Raw genomic sequence first — 22,219 nt, 5'->3', positions numbered from 1 at the left:
AAACAAATTTATAGAAGGATATGTTTTCCATGTAGGGGCTCACATTATGGATGGATGCATTTATTTTCACGTTCGAGTTCACCATATTAGAAGTATAGCTCTGTTCCGCGTCGGGGCACAATTATAGTCAGATAGTTGCCCATGTCAGGATCACCGGTGAATAAATGGACTGACAGGTGGATGTGCTTTGGTCAGGTGGGTAGGTGGGCATATGGATAGATGGATGGATGGATGGATGGAGGGAATAGATGGATAGCTGGATGGGCAGATGGATGCATGGATGGACTGGATAGATGGATGGATGGAAGGATTCATGGATGGATGGAGGGATGGACCAGATAGATGGATGAATGGGTGGATTGATGTATGGATGGACTGGATGGATAGATGGATGGACTGGATGGATGGATTGACCAGATAGATGTGTGGATGGATGGATGGACTGGATAGATGGATGAAAGGATGGATGCACCAGATGGATGGATGGATGGACGGATGGATGGATGTATGAATGGATGCATAGGTGGCTGTATGATTGGACGGATGGATGGACAAGATGGATTGGTTGATGGATGGATGGAATGTATGGATTGATGAATGGATGGATGGACGGATGGACCAGATGGATGGGTGGATGGACGGATGGATGGAGTAGATGGATGGATGGTTTGATGGATATACTAGATAGATGGATACATGGATGGATGGATGGAACAGATGCATTGGATGGATACATGGACCGGATGGATGGGGGGATGCATGGATGGATGGACAGATGAATGGATGAATGTGTGAATGGATGGATGGATTGGATGGATGGATAGACCAGATGGATGGATGGACAAATGGATGGCTAGCTGGATGGATGGATGGACCGGATGGACTCATGGATAGATGGACATGATGGATGGATTGACCGGTTGGATGGCTGGATGGATAGATGGATGGAGAGATGGACAGCATGGATTGGATGGATGGATGGACCAGATGGATGTGTGGATGGATGGAGGGATGGAATGGATTGATCTATGGACCAGATGGATGAGTGGATTGATGGATCGATGGATGGATGGATTGATTGACCGGATTGATGAGTGGATGGAGGGTTGGATTGACTGGATCGATCGATGGACTGGCTGGTTGAATGAATGGATGGGTGGATGGACAGGATGGATGGATGGTCCGGGTGGATGGCTGGATTTGTGGATGTTTGGATTGATGGACCAGATGGATGGATAGATGGATGGATAGACCAGATGGATGGATAGATGGATGTATGGATGGATGGAGGGACCAGATGGATGGTTGGATTGATGGATGGATGGACATATGGATGGCTAGCTGGTTGGATGGATGGAGCAGATGGATAGATGGCTTCATGGATGGAGCAGATGGATGGATGGAATGATGGATTGACTAGATGGATGGATGGATGGACTGCATTGATGTGTGGATGAAAGGATGGATCAACTGGATGGATAGATGGATTGACTGGATGGATGGATGGATACATGGACTGGAGTGATGGATGTACAGATGGATGGACTGGATGGATGGATGGATGTATGGACTGGATGGATTCATGGATTGATGGATAGATGAACTGGATAGATGGATGAATGGATGGATGGATGGACCAGATGGATGGGTGGATGGAAGTAACTATGGATTGGATGGATGTATGGATGGATGGATGAGTGGGTGAATGGAGGAAATATGCCTGAGAGAATGTGTAGATGTATGAACTGGATGGATTGAAGGATGCATGGGTGGACTCGATGGATAATTGGATGGATGGATGATGGATGGATTGAATGGATGGACCAGATGGATGGATGGAGGGAGGGAAGGACTGGATGGATGTATGGATGCTTGGTTTGGTGGTTGGATGGAATTGATGGATGGATGAATGGATGGATTGACCACATGGATGTGTGGATGGATGGACTGCATAGATCTGATGGACTGATGGATGTATGGACTTGACGGATGGATGGACTGGATGGATGGACTGGATGGATGAATGAATGGATAGATTTGATGGATGGACCTACTGGATGGATTGATGGATGGATAGACGAGATGAATGGGTGGATGCATGGATTGATGGACCAGATTGATGGATGGACCAGATGGATGGGTGGATGGGTGGATGGATGGATGGATGAACGGACTGGATGAAGTGATGGATGGGATGGATGGATGGACCAGATGGATGGATGGATGGACCTGATGGATAGATGGATGTATGGATTGACTGGATTGAAGGATGGATGGACCAGATGGATGGGTTGATGCATGGATGGATATACTGGATTAATGGATGGATAGATAGGCGAGATGGGTGGATGGATGAATGGACAGATGAACATACTGAATGGATGGATGGACCAGATTGATGAGTGGATGGAGGGTTGGATGGACTTGATGGATGGATGGACTGGATAGATGGGTGGATCGACGGATTGATTGATGGACCGGAGTAATGGATGGATGTATGGACTGAATGGATGGATTGGATGGTTGGATAGACCAGATGGATGGATGCATGGATTGATGGATGGACCGGATGGACCAGATTAATGGGTGGATGGATGGATTGACTGGATGGTCTGATGTACTGCTTGGATGTATGGACCAGACGCTTGTATGGATGGGAGGATTGATGGATAGAATGGATATATGGATGGATGAACTAGATGGACGGATGGACCAGCGGATTGGTGGATTGATAGATGGACGGATGGATGGGTGGATGAATGGATTGATGGATGGATTGCATGGAAGAAAGGATGGATGGATTGAGGGAGGGATGGATTGAGGGAGGGATGGATTGATGGAAGTATGGGCCTAATGGATGGGAGGATGGATGGATGGATTGCAAGAATGGATGGATGGATAGATGGACCGGATGGATGGATGGATGGATGGATGAAGGGATCAGATGGTTTGAAGGATGCACAGGATGGAGGGTTGGATTGATGGATGGATGGATGGATCAGTCGATGGGTAGACCACATGGATGGGTGGATGGATGAAACAGACGGACTGGAGTGATGGATGAATGGATGTATGGATGGATTGGATAGATGGCTGGATTGGTGGACTGAATGGATTGATGGATGGATGGATGTTTCAGTTGGATGTATGGATTGATCAATGGACCAGATGAATGGATGGGTGTATTGATGGATAGATGGATGGATGGTTGGACCAGATATATTGGTTGATGGATGGATGGATGGATGGACTGCCGGGATTGAAAGATGGATGGACCAGATGGTTGGACCAGATGGATTGGTGGATGGGTTGGATTGATGGATGGATGGATGTGTGGATGGGTGTACTGAATGGATAGATGGACCGGACGGATGGATGGATGGATGGACCGGATGGATGGATGGATGGATGAATGGATGCATGGGTGGAAGGATGGATTGACTGGATGGACAAATGGATGGATGGATGGATGGATAAATGGATGGATGGATCAGTTGGATGTATGGATGAATGGATGGATGAGTGGACTGATAGATGAAGGACCTGGATGGTTGTATGGAAGGATGGATGCACTGGATGGATGGATTGATGGATGCATAGATGGATGGACTGGATGGATGGATGGAAGGATGGAAGCATGGTTGTATGGATGTACCAGTTGGATGGATGGATGGGTGGGTGGATGGATGGATGGATAGGCCAGATGAATGGATAGATGGATAGATGGTTGGACTGGATGGATGGACTGGATGGATTGATAGATTGATGGATGGATGAATGAACTGGATGGACCAGATGGATTGGTGGATGGTTTGATGGATGGATTGGGTGGATGGATGTACTGGCTGGATGTATGGACCAGATGAATGGAAGGATGGATGTATGGATGGATGCATGGTCTCAATGGATTGATGGATGGAAGTTTGGACCAGATGGTTAGGTGGATTAATGGATGGATTGACTGGATGTGTGGATGGAGCGATGGCCTGTATGGATGGATGGATGGGTGGATGCTAGCATGGATGTACTGATGGAAGAATGTATGTATGGATGTACCGGATGGATGGGTGAATGTATTATTGGATGGACTCTAGAGATTAACGGACAAGATAGATGGACTGGATGGATGGGTGGATGGATGGATGGACCAGATGGATGTGTGGATGTATGGATGGACCAGATGGATGGATGCATGGATAGATGGATGGATGGATGTATGGACTTGATGGATGGATGGATTGCCGGGATGGATGGATTAATGGATGGATTGATGGATGGATGGTTGGATGGACCAGATGGATGTATTGATGAATGGATAGATAGACTGGATGGATGGATGGATGAACCAGAGGCATGGGTGGGTGTATTGATGGATGGGCTTGATGGATTGATGGATGGAACGGATGGATGGATGGATGAGTGGATGGATAGAAGGATGGATGGGTGAGTGAGGGTTTCAGGGTGAAATGATTGATGGATGTCTTAGATGACAATGTACAACCAGTAATGAAATGTCTTCTTTCATTTTGGATCAAAATCACTTTCCCATAATGCCTCATTGATTTATCAGTTTATTAAGTGAATATTTGATTAGTTTCCTTTCTTAATTGATTTTCTATTTCTTTGTAGCTGTTGGTTATCCAAGACATCATTTTACATTACTTTCCTGACTCCTGTGCTGATCGTGTGCATCTTCCAAATTATCTTCAGTTTTCATACACAGAAACATAAACACGGAAAGGAAGATTATAGAACAAATTTCTGTAGCTTCATTTGTCTGTTTTACCTATTGTTCCTGTTCAGATTGTTATGGTTATTAGCATTCTTAGCTTTTTATGATTCAGTCGAATTGTTTGACAAGCTTTTCGGTATATTCAACATTTTACAAAGTCTCCTTATCTTCATATTTTACTGTATAGACTACAAATATATCAGAAATCTCATATGCAATCGAGAGGAAGGTAAGTGCAATTAAGGAGTTTTTTTTATTCTTACCATCATCAGAATCAGCGCCAATAGTGTTAAGATGAGGATAGCCACAAACATCACATCTACTGACACAACCACTATCGACACCACCTTAGGATAGACATCATCATACATACCAACTCTACTGTGTGTGCATGTGTGTGTGTTCGTGTGCATCTGTGTGTGCGTGAATGTGTGCGTGCATGTGTGTTTGTGCATGGGTGTGTGTGTGGGGGTGTAAAATATACATATACTCATACTTTGAGTTCTATCTTTCCTGTTTGCACCAACGTACATATATATATATATATATATATGTGTGTGTGTGTGTGTTTGTTTGTTTGAGTGTGTGTGTGTATGAGTGTATGTATGTATGTATGTAAGTATACATGCAGATTTGTGTGTTTTGTTTTATGTATGCATTTTCATACATATTAGTCACATATTTAGACATGCTCATATAAATTTAGACAATAAACCTCTGGAAAGTTTTATAGATTTTAACAGTTCCAGTGGATCTAAAGATTTGAATCAGTTTTCTCCTTTCTGGTTTTGAGAAGCCCAATTTCTCAAGATTGGTATTTATGCAGTGTGTTACATATTCCAGTGCCCCAATAATTACAGGTATAAACATGTGTGTATGTATGTGTGGGTGTGGGTGTGGGTGTATGCGTGTGTGTGAGTGTGGATGGGTGGTGTGTGTGTGTGTGCATGTGTGCGGGTGTGTTTGTGTGTGTACGTGTGTGTGTGCGTCTGTGTGCAGGTACAAATGTGTATCTCTGTTTGCATTTATGTATGTGGGGTCAATGAAAACGACTTACCCACTGGCCTGAAATTGTTGGTTTTGTGCCAAAATTCGAAGCCAATATTACTGAAATCTCATAAAGTATCTACTGTTGGTAGATACAGTTGGTAATATGGATAAATTAGAATATTGGACCTAAAGAGGGAAATATCTTATTATGTTGGTTAAACAGGTGAGTTAATGACAATATTTCTGCTTAGTTTTACAGGTGAGTTAATGACAATATTTTTCTTTATTTTAAATTTTTACTCGGTTTACTGATAGCTTATTATTGTTGTTGTTCTGTAGCTTGATATCTTTTGTAATCTGACAGACTTATGATAAAAAGTGTCCCAAGTGTGACCACCCTGTTTTTTTCACTTATTGTAAATCAATAAAATACATTAAACATATCTTCATATCAAAGTATCAAACTTTGGTTTGCTCCTAAGGTTAGCATTCTCTTTCTGTCTTCAAGATTAGATACAGGCTGCAAGATGCAAAATAATAAATACATAATAATAAACGATAGTGTCATTATTATTCATCATCTGCTTCCATGCTCCCATTGATTAGATGGGTCATCAATGTCCAAGTCAGTGTTCTGAATGACTATCAGTTGGGAGCCAACAGAGATGATTAATGATGTATTAACATCTTGGGAAACTGATAATTAAAGTCAAAAGTACTTATAAGGACATCATTCTCAGCTTCCTGATGTAGGAGATTCAATAACAAATCTCAACTGGAAATGATTTTAAGTGGTAAAAATTGTTAAAGATAATTTCCTTTGTTTAAAAAAATCATTCTCCAGAAGTTCTTCTTGATTTATCATCTTATGAAGATGTCAGATATTTACAGTAGTTTGATGTGTGATATGAGATATCATCTCTCACCGGAGTATCTTCCCAGAATATCTCAGGTTAGAAAATGTATTATAGTCTATATAAAGATATATATATATATATATATATATATATATATATATATATATATATATATATATATATATATATATATATATATAACTGAGAATGCATGTATGTGTGTGTGTAAATGTGTGTCTGTCTCTCTGTATGTATGTGTGCATCACTAAAACTCGAGAACTACCCAGCTGATTTCATTCAAATTTTAAACATGCCTTACTTAGGGTCCATGCAGTGTCATGGGCCAAACAAATTTTCAACTTCTTGCCTAATGTGATCCTGTAGCAATCTCTTATCTCTTACACTATTTCATTATTACTTGTCAAATGTGAAACAATAAAATCGCTATTGTAATGTGAGTTAATACTTTCACTGTGATATATTTGTGTATGTATATTTCTGTATATATATTTATATATATGTATGCATGTAATGTATGTTTACATATATATGCATACATATCAGATCAGATTGCAGCCTGGTGCAGACTTCTGGCTTGCAAGCGCTCCGTCAGGACTCAGCATGGGAAGCAGATATTAAACGACGATGATGATGATAAAAATGATGATGATGATAATGATAGAACTTCTACAATATAGATCTCTGCTGAGACATAATCATATTCATTGTAATGAAAGTCACTTATTTTGTAGTCAGATTATATACAATTTCTATAGATATCTAGTATTGCAATGTCAGAGAGTGATTTTTGTATTGCATATACAAGGTGTTAACATGAGAATGAATAAGATATTATTCATTAATTGATTTACGTTGGTATGTCTGAAATTTAAACTTATTTTGTCATAGCATCATCTTCTAACCTCACCCAACAGATTTAAACATTATTAACATTTGTGTAAGTAATTCTACTGTTTTTCTTCGGCACAAAACCACTTTCATGCAAACTGGGATTATTGACCAACTTACTAGATCATCAACGCCATCCCTCATTAAGACTTCAGAATGTTGATCAACTTTATCATTATGTTAGAAATGGTGAGTTTAAAACTGATGTACCAGATCGATTTCTATAAGTTTTCCATTGGGGACTAGCATTGGTCAGTTTTTCTTGCATCCCATAAAATTAGACAGTTCTTACTGCTCTTATGATATGTTCTTTCATTCAAGGTGACACATTGAGAGTGATGACAGAAGAATAATGAGGATACAGGGAGTGAAAGTTGTGAGAAAACGAGGATAATAATGGTGATTTGAAAGAGAGTTGGAGAATGAAAAGACTGAGTGACTGTCAGTTGCCAGCCAACAGTGATGATTAATGATGTATTAACATCTTGGGAAACTGATAATTAAAGTCAAAAGTACTTATAAGAACATCATTCTCAGCTTTCTAATGTAGGAGATTCAATAACAGATCTCAACTGGAAATGTTTTTAAGTGGTAAAAATTGTTAAAGATAACTTCTTTTGTGTACAAAATCGTTCTCTAGAAGTTCTTCTTGATTGATCATCTTATGAAGTTGTCAGATTTTTACGGTAGTCTAATATGTGATATGCTATATTATTTCTTGCTGGATTATCTTCCCAGAATATCTCAGGTTAGAATATGTTTTCTAGTCTATATAAAGATATATATATATATATATATATTACTGAGAATGCATGTATGTGTGCATGTAAATGTGTGTCTGTATGTATGTGTGCATCACTAAAACTCGAGAACTACCCAGCTGATTTCATACAAATTTCACACATGCCTTACTTCAGGTCCATGCAGTGTCATGGGCCAAACAAATTTTCAACTTCTTGCTTAATGTGTTCTTGGAGCAATCTCTTATCTCTTACACTATTTCAGTATTACTTGTCAAAAGTGAAACAATAGAATCGCCATTGTAATGTGAGTTAATACTTTCACTGTGATATATTTGTGTATGTATATGTCTGTATATATATGCATATATATGTATGCATGTATATGTATGTTTACATATATATGCACACATGTCAGATCAGTTTGGAGACTGGTGCAACCTTCTGGCTTGCCAGCTCTCAGTCAGACCGTCCAATACATGTCAGCATGGAAAGCAGATATTAATTGACGACAACAATCATGATGATGATAACGATGATGATGGAACTTCTACAATATAGATCTGTGCTGAGATATAATCATGTTCACTGTAATGAAAGTCACTTATTTTTTACTCAGAATATATACAATTTATATAGATATCTAGTATTGCAATGTCAGACAGTATTTTTTTTGTATTACATATACAAACTGTTAACAAGAATCATGTAATGAATCAGATATTCATGTAATGAATCAGATATTATTCATTTATTGATTTACATTTGTATGTCTGAAATTTAACCTGATTTTATAAAAGCATCATCTACTCTCATCCAACAGATTTAAACCTTATTACCATCTGTGTAAGTAATTCTACTGTTTTTCTTGTGCACACAACCACTTCTCTACAAACTGACATTATTGACGCCTATAGTCCAACAAGGTTCAGACGTTATTGTGTCCAAAAATAAAATGTTAAATATTTCTGTATATTTATGATACTATTTAGATATATTATATAAAGCATTACTGTGACCTTTTGTAAATAGTTGGTCTTAATTAATATCAGTGACAAATGTAGTAAAACAGTAGTAACATGAATGGGATTAGATGTTCTTTTTGATGTTGATATTATATTACCAATAACATCACACGACAGTTTCTGTCAGTCAGACCCTGCTACACAGGTGTAAGTTCCAAGTCCTAAAGATTAGATACAGGCTGCAAGATGCAAAATAATAAATACAAAAACTTAAATGATAACGTCATTATCATTCATCATCTGCTTCCATGCTCCCGTCGATTAGATGGGTCATCAATGTTCAAGCCAGTTCTTATTCAGAGTTAACATCTACTTTGACTGCTTGAGGTAGCCACAAATCTCTCTTAAATACTCTGGATTTTCTATGACAAGATACCATATTAACAGCAACCATTTTATAAAGTCTCTTGTGTATGTTTTATTGTAACACAGGCACTAATAAGATTGTCATCATCATCATCAGCATTTTACGTCCATTGCTCATGCTGGCCTGGGTTGGACAGTTTGACCAGAGCTGGCAAGCTGTGGGGCAGCACCAGACTCCAATATCCACAATTAGATTGAACGTTCCACAGAAAAATATGCTGTCTCCTCTCATTCACCAATCACATTCATGTGTGTACTGGGGCCATTTCCTCATAGTGCTAGCACTGGTCAAGTTGTCTTGCATCTCATAATATTATACAATTCTCATTGCTCTTTGATGTGTTTTTACAATCATGAAGGCATGTTGAGAAAGTGATAAGTTTAAGTGATAATGGAAGAATAATGAGGATGTAGGGAGTGAAAGTTACAAGAAAATGAGGATAAGAACAATGACTTGAAAGAGAGATGGAGAATGACATGACCGAATGGATGAAGCTAAGATACAATTATTTGTGAGATGGTTAATGATTTACTAACATCTTGAGAATCCAATAATCAAAGACAGTGTTATCTACTAGAACATCAATGTTGGCTTTGGTAAAGTATGAGGCTCAATCACAAAATCTGAACAAACATTAGAAAGACTCACTGTGAAATCATTTGGTCAGTGTTGCTGTGAAAGTTCGTAAATGGTAAAAGTTTAGATTAATAATTATAGCTTTTTGTGTGAATGTGTATGCAGGTAAATTTTACTATAAATTATAACACTTAAAAGTATGAATTTCAGTTTTATATCTAAAATGAACAGCCAGGTCCACCAGTTGAAAATGCATCAATCTATCATGGTGAGAATAACACTGAAAGTACCAAATCAATTTCTATAAGTTTTCCCTTGGGACTAGCATTGGTCAGTTTTTCTTGCGTCCCATAAAATTACACAGTTCTTACTGCTCTTATGATATTGTCTTTCATTCAAGGTGACACTTTGAGAATATTGACTGAAGAATAATGAGGATGCAGGGAGTGAAAGTTGTGAGAAACCAGGATAAGAATGGTGATTTGAAAGAGAGTTGGAGAATGACAAGACTGAGTGACTGTCAGTTGTGAGCCTCAAGAGATGACGTATTAACATCTTGTGAGAGTGATAATTCAAGTCAAAAGTACTTATAAGAATTCATTCTCAGCTTTCTAATGTAGGAGATTCAATAACAAATCTCAACTGAAACCTTTTTCTACTGGTAAAAATTGTTAAAGATAATTTCGTTTGTTTACAAAATCATTCTCCAGAAGTTCTTCTTGATTTTCAATCTTATGAAGATGTCAGATTTTCAATCTTATGAAGATGTCAGACAGTAGTCTGATGTTTGATATGAGATATCATCTCTCACCGGAGTATCTTCCCATAATGTCTCAGGTTAGAATGTGTATTATAGTGTATATAGATACATAATATATATATATATATATATATATATATATATATATACCTGAGAATGCATGTTTGTGTGCGTGTAAATGTGTGTCTGACTGTCTGTCGTATGTGTGTATCACTAAAACTAAAGAATTACCCACTGCTTTCATACATATTCACACATGCTTTACTTAAGGTCCATGCAATGTCATGGGCCCAACAAATTTTTCAACTTCTTGCCTAATGTGATCCTGTTAGCAATCTCTTATCTCTACACTATTTCAGTTTACTTGTCAAATGTGAAACAATAAAATCTGATATGTGTAATGTGAGTTACATACTTTCCACTAGATATATTTTGTATGTATATGTCTGTATAAATATTTATATATATGAATGCATGTATATTTATGTTACATATCTATGCATACATATTAAGATCAGTTTGGGGACTGGTGCAAACTCCGGCTTGTCCAGCTCCCAGTCAGACCGTCCAATCCATGCCAGCATGGAAAAATAGACAGTTACATTAAACGGCGACTGACGATAATGATTGATGATAACGATGATGATGGAACTACTATAATATAGATCTGTGCTGAGAAATAATATCAGTTCACTGGTAATGAAAGTCACTTATTTTTTAGGTCGAATGATATCATCAATTGTATACCAGATATCTAGTTTGCAATTGTCAGACGGTGTTTTTCAGTTTGTATCACATATACAAACTGTTAACATGGTAATGAATCAGATATTAGTCATAACATGATGTACATTTGTATGTATGAACAGTTGTTAACCTTATGTTGTCAGAGCATTATCTTCTACCCTCACCCAACAGATTTAAAACCTTATTACAAGCTGTGTAAATAATTCTACTGTTTGTCTTGTGACATTATTGACTCCTATAGTCCAATAAGTTCAGATGTTATTGTGTCCTAAAAAAAAATGTTAAATATTTCTGTATATTTATGATACTATTTAGATATATTATATAAAGCATTACTGTGACCTTTTGTAAATAGTTGGTTTAATTAATATCAGTGACAAATGTAGTAAAGTTTGTAAAGTGAATGGGATTAGTATTCTTTGATGTTGATCTTATATTAACAATAACATCACACGACAGTTTCTGTAAGTCAGACCCTGCTACACAGGTGTAAGTTTCAAGTCCTAAAGATTATATACAGGCTGCAAGATGCAAAATAATAAATACAAAAAAATAAATGATAATGTCATTATCATTCATCATCTGCTTCCATGCTCCCCGTCGATTAGATGGGTCATCAATATCCAAGCCAGTCTTATTCAGACTTAACATCCACTTTGACTGCTTGAGGTAGCCACACATCTCTCTTAAATACTCTGGATTTTCTATGACAAGATACCATCTTAACAGCAACCATTTTATAAAGTCTCTTGGGTATGTTTTATTGTAACACAGGCACTAATAAGATTGTCATCATCATCATCATCATTTTACGTCCACTGTCCATGCTGGCCTGGGTTAGACAGTTTGACCAGAGCCGACAAGCTGATGGGCAGCATCAGAATCCAATATCCACAATTAGATTGAACGTTCCACAGAAAATTATGCTGTCTCCTCTCATTTATCAATCACTTTCAATGTGTACTACTGGGGCCATTTCCTCATAGTGCTAGCACTGGTCATGTTATTTGCATCTCATAATATGATACAATTCTCATTGCTCTCTGATGTGTTTTTACAATCATGAAGACATGTTGAGAAAGTGATAAGTTTAAGTGATAACGGAAGAATACCAATTTTCCATGCTTGCCTAGGTTAATCCAGTTTTTGACCATAGCCGTACAATCTGATTGGCATCATCAGAACCATTGTAACACAATATTCTATTTGTAACTTTCCAACAGAAAACATTAATGCTGTCTCCTCTCATTTATCAATCACTTCAAGTGTGTAACTGGTGCCTTTCCTCTAGTGCTAGCCCTGGTCCATGTTATTTGCCTCTCAAATGAAGCTAAGATACAATTATTGTGAGATGGTTTAATGATTTACTAACATCTTAAGAATCCAATATCAAAGACAGTGTTTGTTTCTACGGAAACATCAAACTGGCCTTGGTAAAGTATGAGGCTCAAATCACAAATCTGAACAAAATTTAGAAAGCGACATCTGCTGAAACTCTGAAATCATTGGTCAGTGTTGCTGTTGCGTTAATGTCCTTAATTGGTAAAAGTTTAGATTAATAATTATAGCTTTTGTGTGAATGTGTATGCAGGTAAATTTTTACTATAAATTATAACACTTGATTAAGGAATTTCAGACCCCCCACAGCGGTAAATGGAATGAAGCGCCATTGGTGGTATAAACTAAAGTACTAAATTGATTTCTATAAGTTTCCCTTGAGGTACATTGCATTTTTCTTTTTTTCTTGCGTCCCATAAAGTAGACAGTTCTTACTGCTCTTATGATATGTTTTTCATTCAAGGTGACACATTGAAAGTGATGACAGAAGAATAATGAGGATGCAGGGAGTGAAGTTGTGAGAAACGAGGATATAATGGGATTTTAAAGAGAGTTGGAGAATGACAAGACTGAGTGACTGTCAGGGTGCCAGCCACTGATGATTAATGATGTTATTAACATCTTGGAACTGATAATTAAAGTCAAAAGTACTTATAAGACATCATTCTCAGCTTTCTAATGTAGGAGATTAAATAACAATCTGAACTGGAAATTTTTAAGTGGTGAAATTGTTAAAGATAATTTCCTTTGTTTATTAAATCGTTCTCTAGAAGTTCTTCTTGATTGATCATCTTATGAGGTTGTCAGATTTTTACGGTAGTCTAATATTCGTAGGCTATATCATTTCTATATTATCTTCTCGCTGGATTATCTTCCCAGAATATCTCAGGTTAGAATTTTTTATAGTCTATATAAAGATATATTATATATATATATATATATCTGAGAATGCATGTATGTGTGCATGTAAATGTGTTCTGTATGTATGTGTGCCATCACTAAAACTCGAGAACTACCCAGCTGATTTCATACAATTTCACACATGCCTTACTTCAGGTCCATGCAGTGTCATGGGCCAAACAAATTTTCAACTTCTTTGCTAATGTGTTCTAAGAGCAATCTCTTATCTCTTACACTATTTCAGTATTACTTTCAAAAGTGAAACAATAGAATCGCATTGTAATGTGAGTTAATACTTTCACTGTTGATATATTTGTGTATGTATATGTCTGTATATATATGCATATATATGTATGCATGTATATGTATGTTTACATATATATGCACACATGTCAGATCAGTTTGGAGACTGGTGCAAACTTCTGGCTTGCCAGCTCTCAGTCAGACGTCCAATACATGTCAGCATGGAAGCAGATTTAATTGACGACAACAATCATGATGATGATAACGATGATGATGGAACTTCTACATATAGATCTGTGCTGAGACATAATCATATTCACTGTAATAAAGTCACTTATTTTTTACTCAGAATATATACATTTATATAGATATCTAGTATTGCAATGTCAGACAGTATTTTTTTTGTATTACATATACAAACTGTTAACATAATCATGTAATGAATCAGATATTATTCATTTATTGATTTACATTTGTACGTCTGAAATTTAACCTGATTTTATAACAGCATCATCTACTCTCATCCAACAGATTTAAACTTTATTACCATCTGTGTAAGTAATTCTACTGTTTTTCTTGTGCACACAACCACTTCTCAAAAACTGACATTATTGACTCCTATAGTCCAATAAGGTTCAGATGTTATTGTGTCCTAAATAAAATGTTAAATATTTCTGTATATTTATGATACTATTTAGATATATTATATGAAGCATTACTGTGACCTTTTGTAAATAGTTGGTCTTAATTAATATCAGTGACAAATGTAGTAAAACAGTAGTAACATGAATGAGATTAGATGTTCTTTTTGATGTTGATCTTATATTAACAATAACATCACACGACAGTTTCTGTAAGTCAGACCCTGCTACACAGGTGTAAGTTTCAAGTCCTAAAGATTATATACAGGCTGCAAGATGCAAAATAATAAATACAAAAAAATAAATGATAATGTCATTATCATTCATCATCTGCTTCCATGCTCCCGTCGATTAGATGGGTCATCAATATCCAAGCCAGTTCTTATTCACTTAACATCCACTTTGACTGCTTGAGGTAGCCACACATCTCTCTTAAATACTCTGGATTTTCTATGACAAGATACCATCTTAACAGCAACCATTTTATAAAGTCTCTTGGGTATGTTTTATTGTAACACAGGCACTAATAAGATTGTCATCATCATCATCATCATTTTACGTCCACTGTCCATGCTGGCCTGGGTTAGACAGTTTGACCAGAGCCGACAAGCTGATGGGCAGCATCAGAATCCAATATCCACAATTAGATTGAACGTTCCACAGAAAATTATGCTGTCTCCTCTCATTTATCAATCACTTTCAAATGTGTACTGGGGCCATTTCCTCATAGTGCTAGCACTGGTCATGTTATTTGCATCTCATAATATGATACAATTCTCATTGCTCTCTGATGTGTTTTTACAATCATGAAGACATGTTGAGAAAGTGATAAGTTTAAGTGATAACGGAAGAATAATGAGGATGTAGGGAGTGAAAGTTACAAGAAAAGGATGATAAGAACAATGACTTGAAAGAGAGGTGGAGAATGACATGACCGAATGGATGAAGCTAAGATACAATTATTTGTGAGATGGTTAATGATTTACTAACATCTTAAGAATCCAATTATCAAAGACAGTGTTATCTACTGGAACATCAAATTTGGCTTTGGTAAAGTATGAGGCTCAATCACAAAATCTGAACAAACTTTAGAAAGTCTAACTGTGAAATCATTTGGTCAGTGTTGCTGTTAATGTCTTTAATTGGTAAAAGTTTAGATTAATAATTATAGCTTTTTTGTGTGAATGTGTATGCAGGTAAATTTTACTATAAATTATAACACTTGAAATTATGAATTTCAGACCCACACATGCGGGATGGAAATGAAGCGCCAGTCGGTGAGTATAAAACTAAAGTACTAAATTGATTTCTATAAGTTTTCCCTTGAGGACTAGCATTGGTCAGTTTTTCTTGCGTCCCATAAAATTAGACAGTTCTTACTGCTCTTATGATATGTTCTTTCATTCAAGGTGACACATTGAGAAGTGATGACAGAAGAATAATGAGGATGCAGGGAGTGAAAGTTGTGAGAAAACGAGGATAATAATGGTGATTTGAAAGAGAGTTGGAGAATGACAAGACTGAGTGACTGTCAGTTGCCAGCCAACAGTGATGATTAATGATGTTATTAACATCTTGGGAAACTGATAATTAAAGTCAAAAGTACTTATAAGAACATCATTCTCAGCTTTCTAATGTAGGAGATTAAATAACAAATCTGAACTGGAAATATTTTTAAGTGGTGAAAATTGTTAAAGATAATTTCCTTTGTTTATAAAATCGTTCTCTAGAAGTTCTTCTTGATTGATCATCTTATGAGGTTGTCAGATTTTTACGGTAGTCTAATATGTGATATGCTATATTATTTCTCGCTGGATTATCTCCCAGAATATCTCAGGTTAGAATATGTTTTATAGTCTATATAAAGATATATATATATATATATTACTGAGAATGCATGTATGTGTGCATGTAAATGTGTGTCTGTATGTATGTGTGCATCACTAAAACTCGAGAACTACCCAGCTGATTTCATACAAATTTCACACATGCCTTACTTCAGGTCCATGCAGTGTCATGGGCCAAACAAATTTTCAACTTCTTGCTAATGTGTTCTAAGAGCAATCTCTTATCTCTTACACTATTTCAGTATTACTTGTCAAAAGTGAAACAATAGAATCGCCATTGTAATGTGAGTTAATACTTTCACTGTGATATATTTGTGTATGTATATGTCTGTATATATATGCATATATATGTATGTATGTATATGTATGTTTACATATATATGCACACATGTCAGATCAGTTTGGAGACTGGTGCAAACTTCTGGCTTGCCAGCTCTCAGTCAGACCGTCCAATACATGTCAGCATGGAAAGCAGATATTAATTGACGACAACAATCATGATGATGATAACGATGATGATGGAACTTCTACAATATAGATCTGTGCTGAGACATAATCATATTCACTGTAATGAAAGTCACTTATTTTTTACTCAGAATATATACAATTTATATAGATATCTAGTATTGCAATGTCAGACAGTATTTTTTTGTATTACATATACAAACTGTTAACATGAATCATGTAATGAATCAGATATTATTCATTTATTGATTTACATTTGTACGTCTGAAATTTAACCTGATTTTATAACAGCATCATCTACTCTCATCCAACAGATTTAAACTTTATTACCATCTGTGTAAGTAATTCTACTGTTTTTCTTGTGCACACAACCACTTCTCAACAAACTGACATTATTGACTCCTATAGTCCAATAAGGTTCAGATGTTATTGTGTCCTAAAATAAAATGTTAAATATTTCTGTATATTTATGATACTATTTAGATATATTATATGAAGCATTACTGTGACCTTTTGTAAATAGTTGGTCTTAATTAATATCAGTGACAAATGTAGTAAAACAGTAGTAACATGAATGAGATTAGATGTTCTTTTTGATGTTGATCTTATATTAACAATAACATCACACGACAGTTTCTGTAAGTCAGACCCTGCTACACAGGTGTAAGTTTCAAGTCCTAAAGATTATATACAGGCTGCAAGATGCAAAATAATAAATACAAAAAAATAAATGATAATGTCATTATCATTCATCATCTGCTTCCATGCTCCCGTCGATTAGATGGGTCATCAATATCCAAGCCAGTTCTTATTCAGACTTAACATCCACTTTGACTGCTTGAGGTAGCCACACATCTCTCTTAAATACTCTGGATTTTCTATGACAAGATACCATCTTAACAGCAACCATTTTATAAAGTCTCTTGGGTATGTTTTATTGTAACACAGGCACTAATAAGATTGTCATCATCATCATCATCATTTTACGTCCACTGTCCATGCTGGCCTGGGTTAGACAGTTTGACCAGAGCCGACAAGCTGATGGGCAGCATCAGAATCCAATATCCACAATTAGATTGAACGTTCCACAGAAAATTATGCTGTCTCCTCTCATTTATCAATCACTTTCAAATGTGTACTGGGGCCATTTCCTCATAGTGCTAGCACTGGTCATGTTATTTGCATCTCATAATATGATACAATTCTCATTGCTCTCTGATGTGTTTTTACAATCATGAAGACATGTTGAGAAAGTGATAAGTTTAAGTGATAACGGAAGAATAATGAGGATGTAGGGAGTGAAAGTTACAAGAAAAGGATGATAAGAACAATGACTTGAAAGAGAGGTGGAGAATGACATGACCGAATGGATGAAGCTAAGATACAATTATTTGTGAGATGGTTAATGATTTACTAACATCTTAAGAATCCAATTATCAAAGACAGTGTTATCTACTGGAACATCAAATTTGGCTTTGGTAAAGTATGAGGCTCAATCACAAAATCTGAACAAACTTTAGAAAGTCTAACTGTGAAATCATTTGGTCAGTGTTGCTGTTAATGTCTTTAATTGGTAAAAGTTTAGATTAATAATTATAGCTTTTTGTGTGAATGTGTATGCAGGTAAATTTTACTATAAATTATAACACTTGAAATTATGAATTTCAGACCCACACATGCGGGATGGAAATGAAGCGCCAGTCGGTGAGTATAAAACTAAAGTACTAAATTGATTTCTATAAGTTTTCCCTTGAGGACTAGCATTGGTCAGTTTTTCTTGCGTCCCATAAAATTAGACAGTTCTTACTGCTCTTATGATATGTTCTTTCATTCAAGGTGACACATTGAGAAGTGATGACAGAAGAATAATGAGGATGCAGGGAGTGAAAGTTGTGAGAAAACGAGGATAATAATGGTGATTTGAAAGAGAGTTGGAGAATGACAAGACTGAGTGACTGTCAGTTGCCAGCCAACAGTGATGATTAATGATGTTATTAACATCTTGGGAAACTGATAATTAAAGTCAAAAGTACTTATAAGAACATCATTCTCAGCTTTCTAATGTAGGAGATTAAATAACAAATCTGAACTGGAAATATTTTTAAGTGGTGAAAATTGTTAAAGATAATTTCCTTTGTTTATAAAATCGTTCTCTAGAAGTTCTTCTTGATTGATCATCTTATGAGGTTGTCAGATTTTTACGGTAGTCTAATATGTGATATGCTATATTATTTCTCGCTGGATTATCTTCCCAGAATATCTCAGGTTAGAATATGTTTTATAGTCTATATAAAGATATATATATATATATATTACTGAGAATGCATGTATGTGTGCATGTAAATGTGTGTCTGTATGTATGTGTGCATCACTAAAACTCGAGAACTACCCAGCTGATTTCATACAAATTTCACACATGCCTTACTTCAGGTCCATGCAGTGTCATGGGCCAAACAAATTTTCAACTTCTTGCCTAATGTGTTCTAAGAGCAATCTCTTATCTCTTACACTATTTCAGTATTACTAGTCAAAAGTGAAACAATAGAATCGCCATTGTAATGTGAGTTAATACTTTCAATGTGATATATTTGTGTATGTATATGTCTGTATATATATGCATATATATGTATGTATGTATATGTATGTTTACATATATATGCACACATGTCAGATCAGTTTGGAGACTGGTGCAAACTTCTGGCTTGCCAGCTCTCAGTCAGACCGTCCAATACATGTCAGCATGGAAAGCAGATATTAATTGACGACAACAATCATGATGATGATAACGATGATGATGGAACTTCTACAATATAGATCTGTGCTGAGACATAATCATATTCACTGTAATGAAAGTCACTTATTTTTTACTCAGAATATATACAATTATATAGATATCTAGTATTGCAATGTCAGACAGTATTTTTTTTGTATTACATATACAAACTGTTAACATGAATCATGTAATGAATCAGATATTATTCATTTATTGATTTACATTTGTACGTCTGAAATTTAACCTGATTTTATAACAGCATCATCTACTCTCATCCAACAGATTTAAACTTTATTACCATCTGTGTAAGTAATTCTACTGTTTTTCTTGTGCACACAACCACTTCTCAACAAACTGACATTATTGACTCCTATAGTCCAATAAGGTTCAGATGTTATTGTGTCCTAAAATAAAATGTTAAATATTTCTGTATATTTATGATACTATTTAGATATATTATATGAAGCATTACTGTGACCTTTTGTAAATAGTTGGTCTTAATTAATATCAGTGACAAATGTAGTAAAACAGTAGTAACATGAATGAGATTAGATGTTCTTTTTGATGTTGATCTTATATTAACAATAACATCACACGACAGTTTCTGTAAGTCAGACCCTGCTACACAGGTGTAAGTTTCAAGTCCTAAAGATTATATACAGGCTGCAAGATGCAAAATAAATAATAAATACAAAAAAATAAATGATTAATGTCATTATCATCATCATCTGCTTCCATGCTCCCGTCGATTAGATGGGTCATCAATATCCAAGCCAGTTCTTATTCAGACTTAACATCCACTTTGACTGCTTGAGGTAGCCACACATCTCTCTTAAATACTCTGGATTTTCTATGACAAGATACCATCTTAACAGCAACCATTTTATAAAGTCTCTTGGGTATGTTTTATTGTAACACAGGCACTAATAAGATTGTCATCATCATCATCATCATTTTACGTCCACTGTCCATGCTGGCCTGGGTTAGACAGTTTGACCAGAGCCGACAAGCTGATGGGCAGCATCAGAATCCAATATCCACAATTAGATTGAACGTTCCACAGAAAATTATGCTGTCTCCTCTCATTTATCAATCACTTTCAAATGTGTACTGGGGCCATTTCCTCATAGTGCTAGCACTGGTCATGTTATTTGCATCTCATAATATGATACAATTCTCATTGCTCTCTGATGTGTTTTTACAATCATGAAGACATGTTGAGAAAGTGATAAGTTTAAGTGATAACGGAAGAATAATGAGGATGTAGGGAGTGAAAGTTACAAGAAAAGGATGATAAGAACAATGACTTGAAAGAGAGGTGGAGAATGACATGACCGAATGGATGAAGCTAAGATACAATTATTTGTGAGATGGTTAATGATTTACTAACATCTTAAGAATCCAATTATCAAAGACAGTGTTATCTACTGGAACATCAAATTTGGCTTTGGTAAAGTATGAGGCTCAATCACAAAATCTGAACAAACTTTAGAAAGTCTAACTGTGAAATCATTTGGTCAGTGTTGCTGTTAATGTCTTTAATTGGTAAAAGTTTAGATTAATAATTATAGCTTTTTGTGTGAATGTGTATGCAGGTAAATTTTACTATAAATATAACACTTGAAATTATGAATTTCAGACCCACACATGCGGGATGGAAATGAAGCGCCAGTCGGTGAGTATAAAACTAAAGTACTAAATTGATTTCTATAAGTTTTCCCTTGAGGACTAGCATTGGTCAGTTTTTCTTGCGTCCCATAAAATTAGACAGTTCTTACTGCTCTTATGATATGTTCTTTCATTCAAGGTGACACATTGAGAAGTGATGACAGAAGAATAATGAGGATGCAGGGAGTGAAAGTTGTGAGAAAACGAGGATAATAATGGTGATTTGAAAGAGAGTTGGAGAATGACAAGACTGAGTGACTGTCAGTTGCCAGCCAACAGTGATGATTAATGATGTTATTAACATCTTGAGAAACTGATATTTAAGTCAAAAGTACTTATAAGAACATCATTCCCAGCTTTCTAATGTAGGAGATTAAATAACAAATCTCAACTGGAAATATTTTTATGTGGTAAAAATTGTTACAGATAATTTCCTTTGTTTATAAAATCGTTCTCTAGAAGTTCTTCTTGATTGATCATCTTATGAGGTTGTCAGATTTTTACGGTAGTCTAATATGTGATATGCTATATTATTTCTCGCTGGATTATCTTCCCAGAATATCTCAGGTTAGAATATGTTTTATAGTCTATATAAAGATATATATATATATATATATTACTGAGAATGCATGTATGTGTGC

The 22,219-nt window shown here is 35.9% G+C and overlaps 1 protein-coding gene across 1 annotated transcript in view; it reads left to right on the top strand.

Annotated features, from left to right (window-relative positions):
* The window catches only part of LOC115224769, a 218,008-nt gene that overhangs the window by 156,655 nt on the left and 39,134 nt on the right, over window positions 1-22,219 (top strand). Inside the window, exons 38-42 of the mRNA XM_029795680.2 lie at window positions 4,630-4,961; window positions 7,612-7,677; window positions 16,067-16,102; window positions 18,806-18,841; window positions 21,550-21,585. Of these exons, the coding sequence (XP_029651540.2) occupies window positions 4,630-4,961; window positions 7,612-7,677; window positions 16,067-16,102; window positions 18,806-18,841; window positions 21,550-21,585 (506 nt within the window). The remainder of the gene's footprint in view (window positions 1-4,629; window positions 4,962-7,611; window positions 7,678-16,066; window positions 16,103-18,805; window positions 18,842-21,549; window positions 21,586-22,219) is intronic.

This window comes from Octopus sinensis, linkage group LG2, assembly GCF_006345805.1.
Source record: "Octopus sinensis linkage group LG2, ASM634580v1, whole genome shotgun sequence".
NCBI classification, from domain to species: domain Eukaryota; kingdom Metazoa; phylum Mollusca; class Cephalopoda; order Octopoda; family Octopodidae; genus Octopus; species Octopus sinensis.
The sequence above is the reverse complement of the archived record's forward strand: the minus strand, read 5'-3'. Positions and strand labels throughout refer to the sequence as shown.